General features: G+C 40.4%; 1 protein-coding gene across 3 annotated transcripts in view; it reads right to left on the minus strand.

The window, feature by feature from the left end:
- The window catches only part of draxina (dorsal inhibitory axon guidance protein a), a 59,075-nt gene that overhangs the window by 16,642 nt on the left and 25,387 nt on the right, over positions 1–17,046 (minus strand). For 2 of the 3 annotated variants that reach the window (XM_051911545.1, XM_051911546.1), the window contains exon 3: positions 6,838–7,073. In XM_051911545.1, the coding sequence (XP_051767505.1) occupies positions 6,838–7,073 (236 nt within the window). The remainder of the gene's footprint in view (positions 1–6,837; positions 7,074–17,046) is intronic. The other variant, XM_051911547.1, reaches the window with a different exon arrangement.

Consider the following 17,046-nt stretch of genomic DNA (forward strand, 5'->3'; position numbering starts at 1 on the left):
ACAGGTTTATTCTTGGTGTTCTGCTCGACGGCACTTTCTAGCAAGATGCTAAATCAAAACTTGTGATATGACAACTTTGCATTCATTTGCATTACAGGACAGCTACGAAAAAATGTAATGTTGAAATTAACACTGCACAGATAATGAATACTAAAATGTAGTCCGAAGAATAACAAAGAAATTCTGAAAGATACTTAATGGTATTCACAATCACAATTCACAAATATCTGTAAAGTGACATATTGTGCTTGTTCTGGCTCACATAGTCAGAGAGTAAGCATCACAAGAGCCAAGTTTAGTGCCAGCACCACCAACAAAAAATAAATAAATAAATAAAAATCTTCAGGACAAATGGGTTTTTCTATTTCAGCAGTAAAAGCACTTTCTTAGCAATATGCAGTTGTAGGTTGTGTGGCAAAATCGGTAATGCTCTGGGCTCAACTCAATGGTTATAAGTTCAAATCCCATGGGCTTATCTTGAGATTGTTCCTTTGTTGAAATTGACTTTGTCTGGCATTGCATGAACTAATAATATTGTTGCATGCAACAATATTATTTGCACAGCCTTGGAAGCTTCAGAAGTGGAGCAAGTTATTATATTTTTATAAGATATGTTATGTTTTGTTTTTCTTTGAAATTGTGTACATGGATGAGTAATAAGACCAGGGACATTTGTAATCATAAATAGGCTCAGTGTTAATATCATGTTATCAATTACAATTAACTGCCTGGCCTCACACCATTATTCCAGTTTAAAGCATTCTTGATGTCCAAGTTTCAAATAACATTTAAATAGAATGTATGAATAACTGGATGAACAGTAATTTCATTTTATTAATTCTGATAAAACAGAGATATTATTTATTGGACCAAAACCCTGCATATAGAAAGATGTTGCTCCATCCTCTATAATTAAAGATCTAGGTTTTACATTAGACAGCAAATTGTTTTTTGAAAATCATATTTTCCATTTTACCAAAATAGCTTTCTTCAACCTTAGAAACAATGCAAAACTATGGAACATATTAGCTGTTTTTGATGCAGAAAAGTTAGTTCATGCATTTATGACCTCAAGACTATTGTAATGCTACAAGGTCGCTGCCCTGCATCCTCCAAAAACAAGCTTGAGACTCTAAACTGGCTACCTGTTAAGTTAAATGGCTTAGCTCATTTGTATTTAACCAATCTTCTATCAAACTACAATCAAAGTCCACTCAAGATGGTAGAGCTTATTTGCATTTGGCTCCTAAACTGTGGAATAGTCTGATAATGGTTGGGCTCTAAATTAAAGACCTCTTTAGCGGGTAAATAGAGAATCCAACAGCTCCATTTTGGGTTCATCCTTACTTGCGAAAACTTCAGATGACATCAACTATGGATACTTCTTTTCCATACAATGGTAATTCCGAAAAACACCACAAAAGCAAAATAAAGATAATACAAATATATTGAGAATATTCACAGACAATTAGACTTTACAGACAATTTGACTTTAAATGACTTTACCAGAACTGGAAATACCAATTCATAAATTCCCTGGAATTCCCTAGGGTTTTCCATTCCCATGGAAATTGGTTGAAAAAATGGTAATAAATATGTCAGTGGAAAGGATAACTTTAAAGAATAAAAATTTAAAGGATAAATATACAATATTTGATGGAGTTTGGGGGCCCTTCAGTTAGTTTTTAAAACATGGAGTTGGAGGTGTTACAGTTTTTTTTACAATCGCTAGGACCCATTTTTCAATACTTGGGTCACTTTTTCAAAACTCTTCACACAGTGAGCACAACAAAAAATCTATGTGGGCTAAACTTTGGCACAAAATGCATTTAATGACTACATCTTTCAAATGACAATAATTCTTTTCTCACTTCGACATAACAAACGCCAAAACTCAGTGTACCTACAGGCCAATTTGCACATGCTTACTGGTTTCAAAACTGTTAAACTTTAGTTCAAAACAATAACATAATACAAAACTGATGAACTGATTGAAATGTTTTCCAATTCCATTATCATCCATTCAAAGGGAAAACTTCAGAATAATTGTGTACTGTTATGTAAACATGGTTCATGTAACATAAACTGCAGTGAATTCTAAACAATAGAGAGTGTTATTCTTGTTTTGTTAAGAAATTTTACAAAAGAAAATGTATAATGCTAACTGATGTTAGTGTTTTCAGTGTTTTTAGGTCAGTGTTTTATGACAAAGTGTGTTTGCTGGGTGAAAACCTTTGCTAGTGTTGATTTGAGACATGTATGAAGTGTTATGGTACATTTAGTGCATTTTGAATTGTGAAATGAACTGCTGTGCCAAGATGAAAGTTGGTTAGGAGAACTGTGTGAAGAGTTTTGAAAAAGTGACCTGAAATGTGAAATGTGTCCTAGCGATTGTTAAAAAAAAACAAAAAAAAAACTATAATAGAAGACTAAGTAAAGAGGTGGTACTGAGAATTAATGTAAAGTACTGAAAAGCCGTTCTTTTTTTTTTTTTTTTTTTTTGTATATACATGTGTATAGTTAAAATGTAATTTAAAAAAGTATATCGCTGCAAAGAAATTGTGTGTGTTTGTGTGTGTGTGTGCGTGTGTGTGTGTGTGTGAGAGAGAGAGAGAGAGAGAGAGAGAGAGAGAGAGAGAGAGAGAGAGAGAGAGCGAGCGAGAGAGAGAGAAAGTGTGCGTGCGTGCGTGCGTGCGTGCGTGCGTGCGTGCGTGTGTGTGTGAGAGAGAGAGCTCCTGTAGAGTCTGTCTTTGCCAGAGGCTAGAGCAGCAGTGGCACTGATGCAGTACAAGTGAACAGCATTGAAGACGGTGCTCCTCTGAGAGTCAAATGACTGGAGAGGAGAAGGACAGAGAGAATCTAGCCAGAGTAATAACTGACTTCTGCTGCTCAGAGCCTCAGACATAAAACACTGTGTTAAAACCTGATTCAAAACTAGTTTTCTATCCAACATGAACATATAGTCAATTATTGCGCAATGACTGTCAAAACACTAACAGTTGATGGCATTACGAAAACTGCATTACTTGTCATGTTTCAGTTCTACCTGCAGACAATATGAAATCCTTTGTTTTTATAATTCAGTTTCCTTTTACTGCAGTAAAAGTAGAATGCTTACATGTAAGCCATTCTACATTTTTGGTTGAGTGTTGAATGTGTGCATTCTTGGCAACATAGCAACATACTATCTAAAAGTGAATGAGTCATTACATTATAAAATGTACAGTAGAAAAAAAGAAGAAAGTAACAGAATTGGCAGCCACTGGTCAAATGAGTCCCCTATGTAGAACTTCAGTTGCCCCTTGGTTGAAATTGGAGTGGAGTGTTGATGGTGCCCCAGTAGAGGGTGGGATGGTGTCCCCTTGGTAGTTAGTGCCCTACGCAGACCACATATTCTGCATATATGGAACAGTGGTAGTGGAATTGTTGTAGTAAAATTTTTGTAGTATGAATAGGTTTCACATGTGTAAGAGAAAAAAACATAGAGATGCACAATCCAGCACACATTCTTACTCCTCTCCCATACCTCTTCTTCTCCCTTGTCCTGATCCAACTACTCCTCTCCTCTTTCATCTACTCCTCTCCCTTACTCAGACATTATTTTTTTCTCTCTGCTCCTCTGTGTTGTTCTGCATCCACACTGAACAAATCTAATTCAAAGAGTTCTATTTTACTGTATGTCCATGTAATGAAAAGAACTTCAGCACCTGATTATGCTTTCAGCTGAGATTGGAATCTGCTATTTCTCAATATTTCAGTGATCTGCTACTTAAAAAATGCTTATCAGTTGTTTCAGTATTTGTTTTATACAGTATATTATACAATTTTGAGCTGCTGTTGCTGCAAAAGTAGAGGTTTTATACTATATTTAAAGATTGGAAAATTGGGTCTTCATTTCTGACTTGCTGTGCTTAAGCATTTGTAATTAAATAAGATGAGAAAGAACCATGATTTTGGTATGGAGCAAGCTTGTGTGAAAAGAAAATTTAAGCCTTTTAGAAATGTGTTAATTGATTGCATTTTGTGTGAAAATGACATGAATTGTGTTAATGGTATGGTCACAACAGATGGATGTTGTGCTAATTGTGTTTAGAGTTTTGAAAATGTGATTATAGATTGGACAAAACTATGTTAGCAATTAAAAAAAAAACTGTATAAAAAAGATATGACATCCAAAGTATGTAAGGTAGTACAATTGTATCACTTTTATTGAATCCAAAAGGTTTTAATTATATTTTGCTACATATAAAGGTATTTTAAAGATTTTGAAGTGTCAAAAGGCCAATTTAACCATCCAAAGGCCAATACAGCCATTTCATTTATGATTAAAATATATTAAAAATGTAATAAATGTATATATTTTTTATTCTGGCATGATTTTATAACATCATATATCAACAAAATGGTATTAAAATTATGTGTAGAAGTCATTGCTTTGTTATGAGAAAGAATGTCTGGAAAAATAAATTTCATTAATGTCATTTGGAGTTACCAAAACAAAGGGACCATTTTGGATCGAGTCATGCATTCAATATCATGTGACAGGATGTGACAACATTCAGACATGTGCAAAGGACCACATGGTCATGAAGCAAAATAACTAACTCTCTCTTTAGTATTTGAAAAATTCATGTTTTCACTTGCTCGTACGCATGTCCCGAAGCATCAGGTCATTCGGTACAACCGCTATAAAACATGAAAAGTGTTGTAATATTTTAAAAACTTGTACTAAATATAAAATGTTTGATTGTCCTTTGTAACTAGCTAGCTAGCTAGATATCAGCCTGTTAGCATTGTTTGAAAATATCATCATTCGGTATAACCAAAAGTATTTGAAAAAAACTTTTTTGGTGACAAATTTTGTCCATCTTGTAAAAAATGACAAAAGCAGTGTTAACTGATTCTAAAAACCACATAATCTCATTCTTAACACTAAATAAAACTTCAAAATTAATTATATCTCCATTAGTTTTTTTTTTTTTAACACTTTTAAAAACCTTATTCGTCAGTGACCCATAGATTGATCTACTCAAAGAATGGCAGTTAGATTAAGTGCATACTGAAGATCCGTCTTTATATTTCTTTATCTAGAGCTGTTACTGATCGAAGGCTAATTGGAACTGTCTATGGTACTTTAAATCATTGAACTAAGATTCACAATGACATTTGAGTACCAGCCGGAGGTTTGTGTGTTACAGTTTCAACTCTCAAAGGACACAAGCTTGTCTGTGTAGCCACGGTAGATAGCTCAGTGCGTATGTTCACATTGCCTACAGTTAGCATTGTTCCCAATATTTTATAGTGCTTACAATGCAAAACTGATTAGATTTATTCTTCTCCATTTTCTGCAATTAATTAAGTCTGTCTCTGAACTGCTTAATAAACTTCAGTAACTGACTTACAATGTTGGGATCAGGGTAAAAAAAATAACTTTTTTCCCACCAACCAACTGGTGAATGCCCAACTTTACCAGCCATTTGTAACCCAGTATAGCCCAGTTTATGTTAAATAAAATATTAAGGCCAGGCAGGACTTGCCATAGTTTTAAAGTGAACTAAACTCAAGAAGACCTCCTGACATGGTTTGAGTTCTTTTGAAGGTTTCATGTACACTTACATGATTTTCAGATTTTTCTCTCTCTTTCTCTGAAAAGCTCTTGCTGTAACCATATTTTTCTCTTATTGTTAGTTCTTCTGGTGTTTATAAACGTAAATAATAGTATCTATCTTACCTCTATTACTTCACCATGACTGGGTGCACTGACATGTAAATGTGTACCATCATGTCAGAAAGTACATTTTGTGGTTTGGTTTCTAAATATTCTTTTTAAACTAGATCATGTTTTATATGTCATATGTTTGCATTTTTTAAATACATTGAACTCTTTTATCTTAAAAGACTAAGAAAAACCTGATTCCTCAAGATATGATCTTTTTAAGATTAAAGTTTGGAAATCTCCTAGTGACTCCTGTTGACATGGACTGTTCACCAGTATCAGCTTATGCTGAAATTGCCCAAAATGGCTTGCCTTCTGTAGATGCTAATGTCAGCTAAGCCCTGATCTCTTTGTATCCCATTCGCCAGCTTTCTTTTTCTTTTCTGGATTATTTTATCAAAAACATTATGTTTTTGCTGCCTTGTAAGCATTTGTATTTCCTTGAGGAGATGCAAATCTAGTTTTTATTATTATATGTACCCAGGCCTAGTGATGCCTCTCAAGGGAATTTAAATAAATACAGGGAGTGGTAAAAAGATATCTAGAGAGGAGAATGGAGCAGAACAGATGGCTGTGAGAAAGAGGAGCAGGAGGATGGGCAAGCGACATCTCACCCCTCACTCGCTCTGTTGACAGCTCCCCTCCTCCACCTCCTCCCTAGTGCAAAGCGAGCTGGGTAATTTTACTTGTGTACTATCCAGCCCCAGGCGGCACTCAGTAATAAGCACGGCACAGAAGCACAGGTAAATAAATCTGTGTGATGAAGCACCACAAACCACAAGGATGACAAGTACCTCCACTACTAGCTCCAAACAGCATTTCAGTAGGCCTATCTATATCTGCCACAATGCACGGTTCAAATGAAGATGTTCATTTTGGGATCTAACAACACAAAAGACTCAAAATGTACCAAAACAAAGTATTTTTAACAATAAAATAAGGATGCCGGTGGGGTGTTTAAGAAAAAAAAAAAAAAAAAATCCAGGCAAAATGCTCTGTCTCTTTTTTTTTTCCCCAAACAATGTGAAAACGCTTCAGGACATTTTGTACACAATCCTCAGTGTGTATGAGAATAATAACAGCATCTTAGAAAACTAAACACCCTGAACAACACAACAGACCTTCGTATTCAAGGACGCTTCTGCTCGCCAGGGTACCTGGGGTTTGGTGGAGGCTGGGGGCAGTGTTGGGGGATGCTCGTTGATTGCTGTGGTTACCAAAATGGGGGAGAGGTGGGAGGGAGCTTCAGTGAGTGGAGCATTGTCGTAATTGGGTGGGGAGGTGTAAAGAACATCCTCAAATGCATTCGTGTCCTTCAGCATGGAGCCTAATTCTGGTTCAGGGTCATAGAGATCCCCTAAGAGAAAAAGAGAGAGAAACTATGGTTGGTTTTTAATAAAAATTAGCATTTAAAGTTCAGACCTGGCAAATGTCTTAAATGGTTATAGACACAGAAAAGTACCCATTGCAACTCTAATCCATACAGGGCCCTTAGGGCATCTCAGGGCTTTATTGCTTAATACATTGAATTTTGTACATATACACTACCAGTCCAAAGTTTAGAATAATTATGTTTTTGTTTTGTTTTTTGTTTTTTTTTGTGTTTTTGAAAGAAGTCTCTTATGCTACATTTATTTGATCAAAAATACTGTAAAAACAGTAATATTAAATAAATATTTTACAATTTAAAATAAATGTTGATTATTTTTATATATAATTATTTTACTACTAACATTTTATTTATTCCTGTGATGGCAAAACTACATTTTCAGCATCATTACTTCAGTCTTCAGTCTCACGTGATCCTTCAGAAATCATTCTAATATGTTGAGTTGGTGTTCAGGAAACATTCCTTATTATTATAATTGTTGAAAACAGTTTTTGTTGCTCAATATATTTGTCGAAACTGTGATACACTACTAAAAAAGTCTGGTAAGAGTAAGATTTAAAAAAGAAAAAAATGCTTTTATTTAGCAAGTATGCATTAAAGAGTTAGTTCACCCAATTACTCACCCTCATGTAATTTCAAAACACTGCTTCATGAAGCTTTGAAGCTTTACCAATCTTTTGTTTCGAATCAGTGGTTTGGAGCGTGTATCAAACTGCCAAAGTCATGCCCGCCAGTGGTGAACAATTGAAATAACGAAACACTTATGACGTAACGAAGCCTCGTTTACTGAAATCACATGACTTTGGCAGTTTGATACACGCTGCGAACCACTAATAAGAAACAAAAGATTTGTAAAGCTTTGAAGCTTCATGAAGCAGTGTTTTAAAATCACCCCTTAACACTAGATATTGTTGAATAAAGTCATTACTTTGTTTTTTGGCACACAAAACATATTTTCGTCGCTTCATAACATTAAGGTTGAACCACTGTACTCACATGAACTGTTTTAAATATGTCTGGCCATCTGAAAGTGTCAATTATCTTACTGGGAATGGAGGCCTCACTGAGTCATCGGATTTTATCAAAAATATCTTAATTTGTGTTCTGAAGATGAACGAAGGTCTTACGGGTGTGGAACGACATGAGGGTAAGTAATTAATGACATAATTTTCATTTTTGGGTGAACTAACCCTTTAAATTGATCAAAAGTGACAGTACAAACATTTATAATGTTACAAATTTATAATGTTTCACAAAAATATTAAGCCTTTTCTGGAGAATTTCTGAAGGATTATGTGATACTGATGACTGAAGTAATTGCTGCTGAAAATTCAGCTTTGCCATCACAGGAATAAAGTACATCTAAAAAATATTAAAACAGAAAGCAATCACAATGTTACAGTTTTTACTGTATTTTTGATCAGAAAAAAAATGCAGTTTTGGACATTTCCAAGAGACATTTCAAAAACATTAACAATCGTATTGTTACATATGTTTGACCGGTATAGTGTATATAGTGCTTGTTCTGGGCCCTGTTCTTTTATTGTGGCTTGAATCAGAATGTGTGCTTAATTCGAAATAACTTGGGACAAATCTTCTCTATCTACCTGGCAGCGAACAGGCAGAATTTAGATATGTGACTCTGCTAATATAGCTGAATAAACTTCACCCAAACATAACAATTTTGTCATCATTTACTTCTCTGTGTTGTTCCAAACCATTATGAGATACTTTCTTTTGTGGAACACTAAATGAGACATTCTGAAGAATCGCTGCTCTTTAAATAATAATTTAATATTGTGAAAAGGTGCTACCAAGATCTAAAAAAGAACAAAAAAGTTTTGGGTATTGGCACTGTCACATGTAGTTACAGTGCCCTCTGTAAGTATTGGAACAGTAAAGACAAAATTGCTCTGTTAGCTGTGGTGTCAAGACATCTATAAATATGATTAAAAGATTAATATGAGGCAGAAGTACAGAATGTTATATTTTATTATTGGTTGTTTCAACACAAAATGTTTTGCCAACTAAAAAGAACAGCACTTTTAGTGTTTCATCCCTCTGCCTAATGTGAGCATATTAGGATGGTTAAGTATTGGGACCAGGTCAGCTGAGAAAATCAACAGCACTTGATGATAGACAAATGACAAGGGCTATGAAAAAAACCTCTAAAATAACTGTCAGTAAAATCACCAGCAACCTCCAGAAAGCTGGGGTGATGGTCTCACAATCTACTGTTCGCAGGAGGCTTCACCAACAGAATTACAGAAGATACACAGCAAGATCAAACATCTGATTAGTACCAAAAATAGGAAAGCCAATTTGAATTTGCAAAAACACACAGAGATGAGCCAGTAGAGTTTTAGAACAGAGTTTTATGGTCAGATGAGACAAATATTAACCTTTATCAAAGTGGGAAAGCAAAAGGTATGGAGAAAAAAAGAAACTGCAAATGATCCAAGGCATACAAGCTCATCTGGAAAGCATTGTGGAGGAAGTGTTATGTCATGGGCATGCATGTCTGCCTCTGGAACAGGCTCACTCATCTTTATTGATGACTTATTCAATGCAGCAGAAGAATGAATTCAGAAGTGTACAAAAGAATTTTGCCTACCAGTGTTCAAGAAAATGCCACCAGACTCACTGGGAAGTGCTTCATATGGCAACAGGCCAACAAATTTTGGGTCTTTGATTGGCCAAGTAAGTCTCCAGATTTAAATCCTACTGAACAAGCATTTCACCAGCTGAAGAGGAAACTAAAGGCTGATTTATACTTCTGCATTGGATCTACGCCGGTGTTACGGATCAACTGGGGATCATGTTAACTGGGGACATGCGCGTGCACGCAGATAGTTTTACCTGACTTTCCAGCAGATGTTGGACAACGCATGATTTGTCAAAGGGAATTTTTCACGGAGCAGATTTAAAGGCTTTCCACATTATTTGTGAATGTTTGTATCATTATTGGACTTTGTTGTTTCTCCTGTCGCCGTTTTAATGTATCAGACGCCGTTTAAGGGAAATTTTTAATGCGTTTTCATGTCGCGTCTCACAGACCATGCCCATATTATTTTGTTTACATTCGTTTGTTTCTGATGACAACTTTTAAGTGCAATAAATAAAGTATTTACGTTTCTTTGCAACGCTTGTGCATATGCATTTTTTTATATTGCTAAAGGAGTTATAAAGCATACTCCATAAATGTTCCTATAGAGTGGTCAAGAGGGATAAACAAGCTATTCTTATGCATATAATTTCAAATTAGTGACACATAGATAGGATGTTATCCAGAATATTAAGTAAATTATCCAGAATATTTATTTAAGGGAATGATCAACAAACATATGCATATTTAACAGGTGTTGAAGCAAAATCACCACAAAAAAAAACACTTTTCACAATACATATAGTTTCAAAGCAGCAAATGTATGTTTTCATTACTATGAAGAGATATCTGTTATGTCAGAAATGACTGTCAATGTAATGTCCATATGGCAGAAATGTATGGTTCTTTGATAATAGAAGTACGGTTAATTATCATTCAGTTAAGCAGAAACATGTTAAGGCAATGATTATATATAGTGACCATAATGATTATAATATAAGGATAATTTTGCATGTGTATTCAGAGTTGGAGTCATCTGAAGTCCTCACAGGGGTTGTCGTCATCTCTTCTCAGGTTTTGTGGTCATCTAAAATCTTCACGAAGGCTGAATCGGTACCACTCAAGTGAAGATAACTGGCATAATTCAAAGTTAATATAGTAAAATATAAAGTAAATATAGTAAATATAATGAGGCCCACACTCATTAAATTTTATTTTTTAAAACTGACAGATATTGTGTCATATTTTCAGTTTAAGAAGCCTGCAATAAAGTAAACAAAAATCTTTTTCTATTCTTGTTATTTTTTGGGAGAGAGGCATTGTATTCGTGCGAGGTGCCAAATGATTATGAGGTTAGTGATGTATTTTGGAATTAGCCATATATGTAACAATTCATCATCACAGTATAATATGTCCTGCTTATGTAAGTCATGAAAAACTTGTGGTTGCCAGTGACTGGTTGTCACAGGACTTTCATACAAAAGACAGTATGGAAACTGGAAAAAGAACCTATGAGACAGTAAGAAAGATATTACAGCGTGGTTCGTTTTTAATTGTTAAACACTTGTTAGACACTTTGTCACCTTAGCTCATACTATTTGTGGGGGTGAAAAAAACCTTCTAGTGTTCATCACACATATTAAAGAGTGTGGCTTTGAATCTTGCACTGCTCATCACATGTTTTCAACTATCAGGAAGGAACACAAGTAATCTGGCGAGAGACCAGTATGTAGTATGTAAAATGAAAAGCAGGAGTCATGACCTCAGACAATTTACTGAAGACAAAGTGTTCTTCAATGTCCAATGAAAGACTCACAGATTCACAACAATTAAATTCAAGCACCTAACTGAATGTACAATACATACACACTATTACTATAAGCATTAAAATTATTTTAATTGATTATATGATTATAAGAAATTGAAGAATTAGATACAGAATTGCTCTAAACAGAGTTCTGTTCTGCTATTTGAATCATTTAGAAAAAAATAAAACATTTGAAACAATCTGTTTTTATAACTCCTAAGCCTATGCAAAATGTTGTTCCCTTTCGTGGGAACTGTCGACGCTGCGTATAACGCATTGGGAACCTTCTGCGTGATAACGTCATTGAAGCACTCATGTATCTAGCCAATCGCGTAACGAGACGTCAGAGGCGGGTGACGTCACGGACCAGGAAACTATAAAGCATACCCGGATGCAGAGATCGCTAGCTTCTGTTGTCTTCAGCAAGCACTCTATGTTATCGTGTGTGTCTTATTCGGTGTTGTTTGTCTACCATCTATTACAAAGACAAGATCTCTTCATCTGAGGACAAGAGTTTCAGTTTTCACACCACATATATATATATATATATATATATATATATAAGACACGAAAAATGGCGGAGAAACAGCAACATTTTGTCAAGTGTGTTCATCCCTGTGATAGATTCCTAACACCTGGGGATACACACGAAATGTGTGTTGTTTGTCTGGGGGTTGAGCACGCACAGGCAGCTCTCGAGGGGGCTGTCTGTGTGCACTGCGACAAGCTCACCCTCAGAGTATTAAGATCACGCCGGGCACTCTTTGACAGAGAGGGTGCCTTGGCTGGTGTTCCCCGCGGATCGGGTCCCGCTGCTGCCGAGGCACAGCGCAGACTTCATTCGTGGGGTTCACAAATGGAGCTGGCAGAGGGGTTTGAGACGGGCCCAGCCTTATCTCAGCCCTCACCTGCCAGATCCAGTGTCTCTCCTCTGGTGGTGGAAGCACGCGCTGCGGTTTCTTCCCCCCGGAGAGAGACACCAGGCGCTTCACCTCTCTTCCTCCGAGGAGGTTGATGTGGTGAGCGTCGAGGCTGGGGAGGAGGACCCGCCATCCTCTTCCCCAGCATATGAGGAGCTCTTGGAGGTAGAGAAGGCAGAAACGAAACCAAAAAGCAAACTTGATGAACGGTTTCTCCCTGCCCGGTCACTACCCCAGCGTCGGGGTTTGCCTTTCTTCCCCGATCTCCAGATCGTTGAGAAGGCCAGTCCAATATAGAATTTTCAGCCCCCAGACCTCGATCTATAGCAATATAATGGGGCTGAAACAGTATGGCTATGGGGCGATGCCTCGGGTAGAGGAGACGCTCGCGAGCTATCTCTCGCCCGAGTCCGCATCGTCCCTAAAAACCCCGACGCTGCCCACTAAGCCCCTAAAGACAACATCGGGCTTGGTGGGCAAGGCTTATGCGGCAGCGGGTCAGGCAGCAGCATGCTTACACACAATGTCACTGCTGCAGGCATATCAAGCCGACCTGCTGGGGGAGATTGACGAAAGCGGGGAGGCCACATTCGAGTGCATCCAGGAACTTAGAAAAGCGACAGACCTGGCTCTCCGTGCCACTAAAGAGACGGCCAAATCAGTAGGCCGTTCTATGGCAGCCTTGGTGGCCACGGAGAGGCACTTGTGGCTGAACCTCTTGGACATAAGGGACAGAGACAAAACTGCCCTTATGGACGCGCCGCTGTCTCCTGCGGGCCTGTTTGGCGACACTGTAACATCAGTTGTCGACAGGTTCCAGGAGACCAAGAAGCAATCTGCGGCGTTCCAGAGGTTCCTCCCCCGCCGTTCAAAAATTCCCCCCGAGGCTGCTGAGCGGGAGCAGCCTCGGCCGTCCACGAGCTCCTCCGCGCACCACAGAGCGCAACAAAAAATCAGTGTGGCCACCCGTACTCCCCCGCAGAAAACCTGGGGTTCGGGGCAGTCTACACAGCAGAAGCCTTAGAGGGGTAAGACGGACCTGCGGGCCGTGATTATCGCCAAGAAGGCTTCAAAGCGGTCCTGACATCTGTGGGTCAGGACCCATGAGGGCGGCCCCCTCCGGAGGGAGCCTGGTGTTAGAACATCTGGCACCCGCTTCCCTTCGGTGCCCTCAGGGGACTGTTATGCTAACCCTGCCACCCAGTGTGCATCAGGGCGCAGCGGTCCCGAGGAGGGCCAGTCATCACTTGATTCGGCTGTCTTTTGCCGGTGCGCCGCTTCAGAGAGTCGAATCAAGTGCTCAAAAAACACCAGAGGCCAGTCTCAAGAGACTGGTTCCCTTAGTAGATTTTATGGCAGAATGGAAACTTCTACCGAATATATCGAAATGGGTGCTGCTCATCATAGAAAAGGGTTACAGAATTCAGTTCGGGTCTCGCCCGCCCAGGTTCAACGGGGTTCTTCCCACAGTGGTGACCCCCGAGCAGTCTCTGGTGATGGAACGAGAGGTTATGACACTTTTGCGAAAAGGAGCTATAGAAAGGGTTCCTCCTCCCAGCAAGCTGTCAGGCTTTTACAGCCACTACTTCATTGTTCCAAAGAAGGATGGGGGACTACGTCCTATCATAGATTTACGTGTGCTAAATCGCTCTATACAAAAGCTAAAATTCAAGATGCTTACACTCAAACAGATTATCCCTCAGATCAGGTCCGAGGACTGGTTTGTGGCGATAGACCTGAAAGATGCATACTTTCATGTGTCCATCCATCCTTCTCACAGGAAGTTCCGCAGGTTTGCTTTCAGGGGCAAAGCCTACCAATACAGGGTTCTTCCGTTCGGCCTGTCATTATCACCCCGCACATTCACGAAGTGCGTGGATGCAGCTCTGGCTCCACTGAGACTCCAGGGCATCCGCGTACTGAATTATATCGACGATTGGTTGATTCTAGCTCAATCAGAAAAAAATCAGCAGTTCAGCATTGAGATGCTGTTCTGTCCCACATGAAAAGGCTTGGGCTGAGGCTCAATCCCAAAAAGAGTGTGCTAGTTCTGGCTCAGACTACCACTTATCTAGGTGTAGTCTGGGACTCCACCACGATGCGGGCACATCTGTCCCCTGCTCGTGTGAGTTCCATTCTCGCAGCCGTGAAAGGGGTGAAATTAGGCCAGTCACTCACTGTAAAACAGTTCCAGAAATTGTTGGGTCTGATGGCAGCTGCGTCCAACGTGATACCTTTTGGCCTTCTGCACATGAGACTCTTACAGTGGTGGCTCAGGACCAGGGGGTTTTCTCCGAGGGGAAATCCTTTTCGCATGATCAAAGTCATGCGGTGATGCCTTCGTGCTCTGGCCATGTGGAAAAATCCCTGGTTCCTGTCCCAGGGACCTGTGCTGGGGACTTCTGGTCGTCGTGTAATGCTTACGACAGATGCTTCCCTCACGGGCTGGGGGGCGATCATGAGTGGTCGCTCAGCTTAGGGTTTATGGGAGGACCATCAGCTCTCCTGGCACATAAATCGGCTGGAGATGATGGCGGTGTTTCTAGCATTGAAACACTTCCTCCCAGACCTAAGAGACCACCATGTGTTGGTCCGCACGGACAACATGTCAGTAGTCTCACACATAAACCATCAGGGGGGTCTGCGGTCTCGCCAACTATATTACTTGGCCCGTCGGATCCTCCTGTGGTCCCTAGGGAAGCTGCTCTCGTTAAGGACAGCTTACATCCCGGGGTATCAAAACGTGGGAGCAGACGCCCTGTCGAGGCAGGGGCCGAGGCCTGGGGAGTGGAGACTCCACCCAGAAGTGGTGGATCTCATATGGAAAAATTTCGGTCAAGCGGAAGTCGACCTATTTGCTTCGGGATAATCAAACCAGTGTCCACTCTGGTACTCCCTAACACACCCAGCACCTCTGGGTCTGGATGCCATGGTGCAGACGTGGCCGAGGCTACGTCTGTACGCATTTCCCCCGTTCGCTCTGCTCCCGGGGGTTCTGGCGAAAGTACGCCAGGAGGGGGCCAGCCTAATACTGGTAGCCCCGTTCTGGCCAACCAGGATATGGTTCTCGGACTTAGTGTCCCTACTAGACGGCTCTCCAATGAAGCTTCCCCTCAGACAGGATCTCCTGTCGCAAGCGGGCGGCACGATAATACATCCTCGCCCAGAACTGTGGAAGCTATGGGCCTGGCTTCTGAGGGGGCCAGGTTCATAGACGCTGGTCTCCCAACTGAGGTTGTGGAGACCATCCTTAACTCCAGAGCTCCCTCCACGAGGAAGCTGTATTCCTATAAATGGAATTTATTTTCTACTTGGTGTAGACGAAATAATACGGACCCTGTCCACTCTTCTATAAGCTTCGTGCTAAGATTCCTCCAAGAAAAGTTCTCGGAGGGCCTATCTCCTTCAACCTTGAATGTCCATGTTGCAGCTATCTCAGCCTATCATGCTCCTCTTGAGGGGGATTCCTCGGTAGGACGAGACCCCCTCGTCACACACTTCCTCCGTGGTACACTGAGGTTGAGGCCTCCAGTGCGCACAAGGGTTCCGGCCTGGGACTTGGCCGTGGTATTGCAAGGGTTAGCCGAGGCTCCCTTCGAACCATTAGAGGAGGTTCCAGAAAAGTTCCTCACTCTGAAAACTATTTTCTTACTTGCTATCACTTCTCTGAAGAGGATAGGAGACTTACAAGCACTTTCAGTTGCTCCATCTTACCTGGAATTTTCGCCCCAGGAATGGTGAAGGCATTCCTTCATGCTAGACCTGGCTATGTGCCGAAGGTCCCCACCAATGTCCCAGGTCCCATTGTGCTCCAGGCCTTCTATCCTCCTCCCTTCGAGACTTCGGATCAGGAAAAACTGAATCTGCTCTGCCCAGAGAGGGCTTTGGATGCGTATGTCCACAGAGCTGCCCTGTGGTGAAAGTCAGATCAATTATTTGTCTGTTATGGGTCCCCTAAGAAAGGGGGCCCAGCATCTAAGCAGAGGATGAGCAAGTGGGTGGTCGAGGCCATCTCACTCGCATATGAAGCAGCCGGACAGCCTTCTCCACTGAATGTCCGCGCCCACTCTACCAGGGGTATGGCGGCATCAAAGGCTCTGATGTCTGGTATTTCCATTAGTGATATCTGTGATGCAGCTGGATGGTCATGCCAGCACACATTTATCAGGATTTATAACCTTGATGCTGGCTCCACTCCGGGGTCTTCTATTCTGTCAAGCTAACATTGGCAAGTACTTGAAGCTACAGCACAGTTGGGATTGCGTTTCCCAATGCGTTATATGCAGCGTTGACAGTTCCCACGAAAGGGAACGTCTCAGGTTACAGATGTAACCCTGGTTCCCTGAGTAGGGAACGAGACGCTGCGTCTCCTGCTGTACCCCCAGCATACTTGCGAGTGCTTGCTTCAGACTTATCCCAGAAGCTAGCGATCTCTGCATCCGGGTATGCTTTATAGTTTCCTGGTCCGTGACGTCACCCGCCTCTGACGTCTCGCTACGCGATTGGTTAGATACATGAGTGCTTCAGTGACGTTATCACGCAGAAGGTTCCCAATGCGTTATACACAGCGTCTCGTTCCCTACTCAGGGAACCAGGGTTACATCTGTA

The sequence above is a fragment of the Ctenopharyngodon idella genome, chromosome 11 (genome assembly GCF_019924925.1).
Source record: "Ctenopharyngodon idella isolate HZGC_01 chromosome 11, HZGC01, whole genome shotgun sequence".
NCBI lineage: Eukaryota > Metazoa > Chordata > Actinopteri > Cypriniformes > Xenocyprididae > Ctenopharyngodon > Ctenopharyngodon idella.